Source organism: Alosa sapidissima, chromosome 22, assembly GCF_018492685.1.
Source record: "Alosa sapidissima isolate fAloSap1 chromosome 22, fAloSap1.pri, whole genome shotgun sequence".
Classification (NCBI taxonomy): domain Eukaryota; kingdom Metazoa; phylum Chordata; class Actinopteri; order Clupeiformes; family Clupeidae; genus Alosa; species Alosa sapidissima.
The window spans coordinates 5017256-5027417 of NC_055978.1; the positions used below are offsets into that span (position 1 = coordinate 5017256).

A 10162-nucleotide genomic window follows, 5' to 3' on the forward strand; every position below is an offset into this window, starting at 1 on the left:
CTGCCTTATCTATTTAACCCTTATCTTATAAGTTTTGTCAGTACTATGCCGCAAATCTCCTACCTGTACTGTCATCAGGAGTAGCATTGCTTCTCCCATTCAGGACATCTGTCAGTTGCCAGCTCGGAAACTGACGGAGAGTTACAGCATCCCACCTCCCTGGGATGTACGCCTTCACTGGAGACTAGATCTCAACTACTTGTTGTTCCCTCTCCAGTGCTGTCAAAACGTTGGCTTTCACTTGTCAGTGATTTTCATGCCCCCCGGCATGAAATGTTGGCCTTAATGGGCTGCTGTTTGAGCTATCAACAGTAATGAATGGAATGTGGCATGTCTGGGGGGTTTTTTGAAGGCAAATAGAAGGCATTTTTGTGCTCTTTGTGCAAATTATATGTAATCAAAGCCAAAGAGTCAAATTTCTCATCAAAATGGCTGTCGTGAGAAACAACAACTCGATAGCAGTGCCAGTAACAGGCAAACTTTTCTGTCTATTCAGTCAGACAAAGAATGTTAATATCCTGTGTGCGCTCCACTCATCTCATCTCGTCTCAAACAGGAAGCAGGAAGCAGCAGTCTGGATCGCGCTCCCCGCTCACAAAAGCGCCGTTCTGCTGTTTACACAGCGCGCTATTCCCGCGCGGCCTTCGCCATAATTAGCAAGACGAAGCTCGGCTGCCTCTTCCTCTCGAGGAGCTGGCTGCCATGGCGATGACTGACAGGTGTGGCATTTTTGACAGCGCCGGCGTCCCAGGTGTTGTGTTTTGCTAAACGCTTTGGAAGGCACTCATATGTTCAGCGTCTCATTTAAAGTGGTAAGGGAGTGGGGGTGTGTGAAAGTCACAGAAGCATACTCCCACAAGCAAACACACTCTCTCTCTCTTTCTAACACACACACACACACACACACACACACACACACACACACACACACACACCAATGCATACACACACACACCTCAAACACATAAAACAGACAAACACACACACACAAGCATATAAAACACAACACACACACACACACACATATACAAACACATAAAACACATTCACACACACACACTCACACATAAACAAACACATAAAAAACACTCACACACATAAAGCAGACACAATTCTGAAATATGAAATTATATTTCAGCAATGCCCACTGAGAGTTTGTCGTACACCTCCACTCGGCCTGGTTGGAGCCAACCAACAGTTTCACTTTTCCTTACGTCTCGCCTTTGCTTCGAAGGTCAGTCAGACACTTTTCACAGCAAGCGCTTCACCTGTCTGTTTTTTAATACTATTCCTCGGAGAATCGTGGCCAGCAGAAGATGCTAGACACACACTGTGCGGCTGCATTTTTCCTCTCCAGCCTGGAAGCTTGGAGATTGTACCTGTTCCCACGCAGGTCCTTTAGGAATCCCTGCTGTAGGGGCCTATAAGCAACAGCGTGCTTGAGGGGAAGCGATCGTAAAGAATGAATTTGCACTGTGTCCAAACTGGTGTGGTGGAGAATAGGTAATATGAGTTAAAAAAAAGCTTCCTCTCTGGTCTAAGGAGTGGCAGGACTGTCTAACCGCAAAAAAAACAATCATAGATAATATCTTGCGCTCTTCCAGTTGGCATTTGCGTCCATCTTTGACATTGTTTTGATTCGCACAGAAAAGAAAAGCGTGAAGAATTGTGACGGAAAGACAGTATTGTGTCAGTACACGTCTAATGCATCAGAGCTCAGTCAAAGTAAAGTGTTGTGTGGCAGGAAGAGCGTGGACACACTCTATTCACATTGACACTAATATAAAGATCACGGTCAACATGCTAACGTCACATCTAGTGTCATGGCAACCCCAACCTGTGTAGTGTTGTTCTTGCTATAGAAATGAGTATCTGCCAGGTTAAAAAGGAGCGTGAGAGACAGAGAGAGAGAGAGAGAGAGAGAGAGAGAAAGAAAGAAAGGGGGAGGCCAGGCTAACTCCTTGCTACCTGAGATAGCAGGTAGTGATGGAATTCTGTCTCCCTCTTTCCTGACACAGCCGCCAGTAATTGAATTAGCTGTCTGGAGATAATGAGGATTAGCACCACACTAGTCTTCAGAGGTGGCCTTGCTTCCTGGCTTCCGATGAATGGCAATGCTTGGCCCCGAGCTGTACTCTCTATATAATAAACTGACATTCTACCGCGCCATTTCACGTCATTCATGTCTTATTATTGACCCGGGGTCCTTCTGATAACACCTTGATCGCCGCAGTTTTATCCTGAGAAGCTTTTGAGGGTTCTTTTTAAGCCAATTACGGTGACTCAGCTGTGTACGAGCTGTCGAGGATGAGATGTCATCTCCTAGACTAAAAAACAAAAACAAAGCACACTTTGGCATAAACATCAGTCAAAGCCTACACTGAAATCAATCTGGGGGGAAAAAAACTGATTTAGTGGAACTCATTACACAGTCAGGCCTGACCACCTTATTCAGTGAGATCGATCTGGACTCTCTGGTGACAAAAACCTCCGAACCGGCGCAGTCCACTTTCCTTCCAGCTCCTGTTGAATTCGGACTTTCGGACTTCCGGTGTTTCCTACCACATTTGGACTAGTACTTATAATTTTAGCATTCCTATCCTTTAGTAATAGTACTGACAAATGTAGTAGTAATTCCTGTCTCCTCTGCTCTGTAGTTTGAACGTTGCACTTTTGTACAGTACTACTTTGAATAAAAGTGTCAGGGACGGAGAGTGTGTGTATGTGAGTGAGTGTGTGGGTGTGGACAGGGACACACACACATTTACATTGACACATTTTGCATAGAGGACGGGACTGTGGAGCTGTTTGTTTGAATACTGTAAGACTGCAGCCTGCACTGAAGAGAGAAAAATCAATGAGTGCAATTCAATAGGAACCAAATGGAGAGAGGGGTGGGCAGGGTGGATGGGGGGAGGGGGGTGGTGACTGAGTGTGTGTGTGGGGAGGTAAGATTCAATTTTGGCATAGATTGCGGTGGAGTTAATGATTTCGTTCAGACAGCAAAGGAAAGTACCATTCAAAAGTGCGCTACAATAACTAAGTATGAGAGAAAGAAGAGTATTGATCTCCATAAACCATGTTGCAGGCAGGTTACCTTTGGAGCCTTCAAAGACACATCGAACACCGCTAAACATTTGCAAAACATTCCTTTATTATAAATAAATCATTTGTATAAAAACTGGCATGCTTCAACCATAGCATTTACAGAGTTACAACCCAGGGCTACAATCCAGTTAGCCATATACAATAGACATCTCATCCCATTATGCAGATCGAACAACGTGGAACAAGAATGAAAAATCTTCACAACCACAAAAAATACTTACAAGTAGAATAACAACAAACATGATCAACTCTGATATTTTTCATATCTGATATTTTTTTGCACAATTTTTAAAATTCATTTAAACTTCTTTTTAAACGTCTTTTCCCACTTTTCTCTGTTTGTACTGTATAACGTTTTACACTGGTTGTTTGTTTCTTTTCTTTTTCATTTTTTTTATGTATGTTGGTTTGTTTGTCCATTTGTGTTTGTGTGTATAAGTGTGTGTGTGTCTGTGTGTGTACAGTATGTGTGTGTGTGTGTGTGGTGTGATGTGGTGTGATTGCGAGCCCATTTCTCAGTCTCACATTTTCTTTGATTTTGTTCTCTTTTTTTGTCAAACGATGAGTCTTTTCATGTTTCTCTTTTTGTTTATTCATTTCTTAATTTCTGTATTATTATTATATATTTTTTTTCTTGCATGGCAGGACAGGTAGCTCTATGACAGAGCAGCAGCCTCTTGTGTGAGGCTCTCCATGCCCAACACCCCCCCCCCCCCCCTCCTCCTCGCCCTCCATCCCGTCCCCCACCACTGGGGCTGGAGGCTCAATGCTGGGGAGAGATGTTAGAAATAAAGTCTCATGCTTGGTCATTCGCTCGCTCAAAGAAAGCTCTCCTCCTCTTCCTCTTCCTCCTCCTCCTCCTCACGACGAAAAAAAAGCAGGACGGTTCCTCATGTGGTGGTGTCGTCCTCAGTGGGGGGGGTAGGGGTCCCTCCGTGGTTGTGTCCCCCACTCAGATGCCATGATTGCTATAGCTGACGTACGTCGTCTTGGTGGAGGAAGCTGCCAGGAGTAGGAAAGACGTTAGAGAAGGAGGGATCGTCTTTGACTCAGAACGAATCTGTATACCTGTGCTTTAGTAGTTTCTATACGTATTTATTTTTGGTGAAAAAGGGGAAAGGAAGAGAGGGAGGGGGTTGTATTTCTGTCAGGCCACATGACTTCAGATGCCCGTTTCATTAGAAAAAAAAAAAAAACATCCGCTCATCCCCACGCTCTTCTTATTTTTCATAAACATGTCAGCTCGAGCTCTGCAGTTCCAGATGCTCTGCTGGCTGAAGCTTTTCTTTTGTCTTTATCTATCATAACAAAAAAAAATCTCAAGGGGTAGCTTTTAGTGTGTAAATGCAATATGCCAGAAGAACGAAAAAAAAAGTAATCCAACATCTGAAAAAAAAAAATGGTTATACTTTTTTCTTTGCTTTGTTTTAAAAAAAAAATCTAAACCCCAACACTTGTGCTCCTCCCGTCTGCAGAACACTAACGAGTAAATAAATGGAGATTGACCTTCGCCGTTGCTCGGAAACCAAAGTGCTGACAGCCAGACAGTAGTGAGTGTAAAAAAAAAAAAAACTCTTTCATGTCTGACAGGGGAACGCAGCACCTGCAGCACAGAACAAAGTGATTGGCTTAATTACTTCAAAGACTCCCATTCCCCCTCATACAGCGTCAGATCACCTCGGAATGATTAAACACTGTCAAACACGGTCGATAATCCTCAACATGGTGGTGAGGGGTGGTGGGGTGGGGCAGAGCAGTTCAAAAACAAGACAAGTGGTAGAGGTGGAAGGGGAGGGGTAGCAAGGTTGGGGAGGGAGGAGGAGGGGGGGGGGGGGTTTCAATCGTGGCAAAGAAGTGCAGTAGTTCTCTCTTTCTCAAGTGCAACAGTACAGTTAAGTGCTGTAAACTACTTGGATACAAATACAAATAAACATGCATACGAACACACAGGCAGTACAGACGAAGCAGTACGACATCTCCATGGCAACTGATATGGAAACATCAGTTTAAAGAGTGGTGCAGTATCCGGATGTTTCCATATTCACAGGGGGGGGAAAAAAACAACGACAAAAAACAAAAAAAAAACAAAGAAGAGAGTAGATGTGGTGGAGGGAGTGTGTGTGTAAAGGGATGCATAGGCAAGGTGGCTGCAGAAAAGAAGGGGATTGCGGTTGAATCCAAAGTGGATACAGTGAAAAACACTTTGCCTTTATTCCTCCCTCCTTCTCTCTCTCTCCCTCTCTCTTTCGTTTTTTTTTCCTTTTCTTTTAAGTGAGCAGCGAGTACTCACTGTTGGTCTCCATGCTCTCGCAGAGCTCCGTTTTGACCTCTCCGTTGGGCCGGTCGCCGGCCTTCTGGGTCAGCTTGCCGGACATGGTGGCGGCGGTGACGATGGCCTTGAAGCTGCGCTTGCGCTTGGGCACGTTCTGCTCCGGGTGGAAGATGATGATGTACACCTTGGGCATGTAGAGCATCCCCAGCGACACCGAGGCGCTCAGGCTCATGGAGATGGTCAGTGTGGCCGTCTGGATGTACATCTGAGGGGGCCAGGAGAGGAGGATGGAGAGAGAGAGATGAGGAGAGAGATGGATAGGGGAGGGTGAAGAGAGAGAGAGAGGGGAATGAAGATAGAGAGAGAGAAAGAGAGGGGAATGAAGATAGAGAAAAAGAGATGGATAAGGGAGAGTGAAAGGAGAAGGGGAAAGAGAGGGGGTGAAGACAGAGAGAAAGAGAGAGAGAGAGAGATGAAGAGAGAGAGAGCGTGATGGAGTGAGAGGGGGGTGAGGGAGTGATGAGGTATATACAGTCAGATAGAGAAGGGCGACAGAGAGAGATAGGAGGAGAGAAAAAGGTGAAGAGAGATAGAGGGGGGAAAGGTAGAGGAGGAGAGGCAGACAGAGGAGGGAGAGAGAGATGGAGAGAGATAGAGGGGGGAAAGGTAGAGGAGGAGAGGCAGACAGAGGAGGGAGAGAGAGATGGAGAGAGATAGAGGGGGGAAAGGTAGAGGAGGAAAGGCAGACAGAGGAGGGAGAGAGAGATGGAGAGAGTGAGAGTGACAAGGCAGAGGTAGACACATACAGATGGAGTGATAGAGAAAGATAAGGGGACAGAAAGAGAGAACCAGACAAGACAGAAATGGAGTGAAAGAGATGGAGAGAGAGAACAGCAGTAGTGAGAAAGAGTGAGAGAGAAAGAGAGAGGAAAAAATAGATTAGTAACTTGCACCAGTGATGAGGTCACAAGAGCCAGAGTATGTGTGTGTATGCATGCGTGAGTGTGTGCGTGTGTGTGTGTGTGTGCATGCGTGAGTGTGTGTGTGTGTGTGTGTGTGTGTGTGTGTGTGTATGTGTGTGCGTGTGTGTGTGTGTGTGTGTGTGTGTGTGTGTGTGTGTGTGTGTGTGTGTGTGTGTGTGTGTGTGTGTGTGTGGTAAAAGGACAAAACACCTCCGCATAGTGTTTGAGCTTGTCTCCAGCTGCTCACGAGCCCGCACTGGGCAGATGGTGTAGTTTTGCCCATGATGTGATCTCCACCTGTTTAGGTTTGCCCAAACCGTTTGATACGCTCCATAAGCTCTATATACGGCTCAACAGGGCATTACAATCCCCTGTGTACGGCACTGTGAATCATGCAGACTCCCAACAGTCAAAACTCCTCTCTTTCTCTCTCTCTCTCTCTCTCTCTCTCTCTCTCTCTCTCTCTGTTTTCTTTCTCTCTCCTCTCTGTATTCTTTCTTTCTCTCTCCCCCTCTCTCTCTTTTCTCTTCTCTCTTTCTGTCTCCCTCTCTCTGGGGGAAGCTGACGGAGTGATTCACCTAAAGGAAGCCACCGACAGCTTTTCTCAAGACCTCATTACACACGGGCCTTATCAACACACCTGTCAGAAAGTACAGTGACAACCTGATGTACCGAAACGCTGCACAGCCAATTCTGTCCAGACACACGAACATGCACAGGCACACATACACATACCTACACACACACACACACACATGTGTTCACGCATGCATGCACGCACACACGCAAACACTCATCTGTATCCGTGTCTACAGCGGGCGGTAAAATTAGAGCGAATGCCTCCTAGCAGATGGCCAGTCACGCTTCAGTCAAAAACACAGGCTAGGCTAAGGCAGGTCAGACACACATGGAAGCTCCAGCTAATGGAAACACAAACAAATACACATGCACACACACACACACGCACACACACACACACACACACACACACACACACACACACACACACACACACACACACACACAGGGGATCATAGTGGGGATCATAGTGATTTATGGCGTAATGCCAACTACAGGTCTGGGGCAATGTGGGCCAGGGGGCAACCGTAAGGCGAAAAAACCCATCATGGGAACTTTAGAATAGACCCTGATCATCAATGACAATGATAGTCAGCAAGAGTTTGTGTGTGTGTGTATGTGTGTATGTATGCAGCTACATGTGTGTGTTTGTGAAGGCAATACATGTTTTTGGGGTTTTTTTTTTGCAGCAGCAGTCTAGTCTATTGTGTGCTTGTGTGGGCGTGTATATGACAATGTTGGAGCATGAACTGATTCAGGGCTCTATCGTGCGTCCCAGCGCAATTGACTTTGTATACTCGCGCTTTTGTCTTTCCTATTTTGCAGTCAGCGCATATTGGAATTTTCCCTCCACAGGTACGTGCCTGTAAATTAGGGAATTCGACTGCGCCCACTGGGGCGGTTCAGCGAAAAGACGGGGCGTGTTCCGGCGCAAACGTTCACTGTTGATATTTTGCAGTTTCAGAAAACAATTCCGCCACAGACCAGGAACTCCCTGGTCTAAAGTCTGTGGCGCAAATGGAGATGCTATTTTAAGGGCGCATGCATGACCACAGGCCTGCATGAATGAATGCGTTGCACACCAATCTACAGACACCCCCGTGCACAGACGGAAACATTCAAAGCCTTGATAATATTTGTCCATTTCGCGGTTTTGTTCGTGCATTGGTGACCTAAACTGGCTGCGCCTGGCAAATACGCCACCATAATAGCAATCAGCTATGGCACAAGCGTGCCTGTTGTTAAAGGGAATGTGAGATGACGCCTGATTGGTTTATTGCACGTTACGCCCAAACCACCCCATGATTAATGTAGCTACTTCAGACCACCCCATTTTAGATTTGCGTCGGGCGCAACAGTCAAATATCCCGCCGGTAAAATAGCATCAGCGCCCAAGATCCGCCCACAAAGTGACTTGCGTTTTGCCGTTTCAGACCGTTAAAATATAGCCCTCAATGTCCATGTGCATGTGTAAGTGTCTATATCTTATGAATATGTTTGTCAGTGAATCTGTGGTCATTGAGTTGATGTGTGTATATGTATGCGCATGTTTATTCATATGTGGAAAACATATATGGTTATGTGTGTTTGAGAGCGAGTAAATGCCCTTAATGTGTGCTGTTTGGAAGTGAATGTATGTGAGACTATGGGCTTGCATTGAGTGGATGGCTATGTGTTTATGCTTAGTGACTATATGGGTTCATGGGTTTGTCATGGATGTATGTGCCTATAATGTATGTATAGGTATGTGACAGTGTTGACTCTGTGTGTCTGTGTCTGTGTGTGCATATGAGTGATTGAGAGAGAGAGAGAGAGAGTGAGGGAAGTGTGGGTGGGTGACTGTTATGTTGATCTTTAGTGTGTGTGTGTGTGTGTGTGTGTGTGTGTGTGTGTGTGTGTGTGCTTTGAGGTGTGTGTGTCGGTGGGTGACTGTTATGTTGATCTTTAGTGTGTGTGTGTGTGTGTGTGTGTGTGTGTGTGTGTGTGTGTGTGTGTGTGTGTGTGTGTGTGTGTGTGCTTTGAGGTGTGTGTGTCGGTGGGTGACTGTTATGTTGATCTTTAGTGTGTGTGTGTGTGTGTGTGTGTGTGTGTGTGTGTCTGTGTGTGTGTGTGTGCATGTGCGCTAATGTGCATCTGTGTATGTGACTGTGGGCATGTGTGATGTGTGTGTGCGCGTGGGCGTGGGCGGCTGGGGTGAAATGATGACAGTGGCTTTTAGGCCAGTGTGAAATCCGAGGGTATTAATGCTCGCTGACATTTACAGGCCTGCGCTCGGCGGTCAGGCAGCAGTAACAGGGGACCAGGGAGAGAACAACGGAGAGAGAGAAAGAGAGAGAACGAGAGAATGAAGAAGAGAGAGAGAGAGACAGAGGGGGGAGAAAGAGAGAAAAAACAAGGTAGAGAGAGAGAGAGAGAGAGAGAGAGAGAGAGAGAGATAGAGAGAGAGAACACACACACACACAAAAGATACACCAACCCCCTGAACAACACAAATGAAGCACAGTGCCGCATGACTAGCAGCCTCACTGGAAGACAGGGCTGTTTGTGCGAAGGCCACCATAACCAGTGTGGGGGCTGGGGCTGGGGCTGGGGCTAGGAGGGCTTCCCAGGCTGAAGGCATTAGCACCACCAAAGCAAAGATGAAATATTGCATCCCCAGGGCCTGGATGTGTTATCTTTATAGGTGTGTGTGTGTGTGTGTGTGTGTGTGTGTGTGTGTGTGTGTGTGTACAGTATGTGTGTGTGTGTGTGTGTGTGTGTGTGTGTGTGTGTGTGTGTGTGTGAGTGCACAAACTCAAACTGACTTGTGATTACTCCATTGGCGCTGCAGACTCTGTTGGAGGTGATTCATGTCTGTGGTCCCCAACACACAGCTGGGATGGAGCGTGTCAGGGGTACGGAGATACTGGGTTAATGGTGTGTGACATGTCTGTGGGGTGTGTGTGTATGTGTATGAAGTTAGGAGTGTGTGTGTATGTGTGTGTGCACACGCATGTACAGATGTAGATTTTCACATGTGATGATATTTTCTGTTTGTCCACAGATGTGTGTAAACACATGTATAATGGATTTGCATGAGTGTGACTGCACACACACACACACAGTCCAACACCTACCTGAATAGACGTGTGTTTGAGTGTGTGTGAGTGTGTAAATGCATCCTAAACTAGATACTAGTACTGCATAGCACTGCATTTAAATCCAAAAATTGCTGTGTATTCTTATGTGTTTATCTCTGTGC

General features: G+C 46.1%; 1 protein-coding gene across 3 annotated transcripts in view; it reads right to left on the bottom strand.

The window, feature by feature from the left end:
- Positions 1–3130: 3130 nt before the first annotated feature.
- grm8a (glutamate receptor, metabotropic 8a) overlaps positions 3131–10162 on the bottom strand; it is a 163374-nt gene continuing 156342 nt past the window's right edge. For 2 of the 3 annotated variants that reach the window (XM_042078880.1, XM_042078883.1), the window contains 2 exons: positions 5399–5645; positions 3131–4110 (listed from right to left, as the gene is read on the bottom strand). In XM_042078880.1, coding sequence (XP_041934814.1) covers positions 4061–4110; positions 5399–5645 — 297 coding nt within the window. In that variant the 3' untranslated portion in view covers positions 3131–4060. Of the gene's footprint in view, positions 4712–5398; positions 5646–10162 lie in introns of all 3 variants that reach the window. The other variant, XM_042078881.1, reaches the window with a different exon arrangement.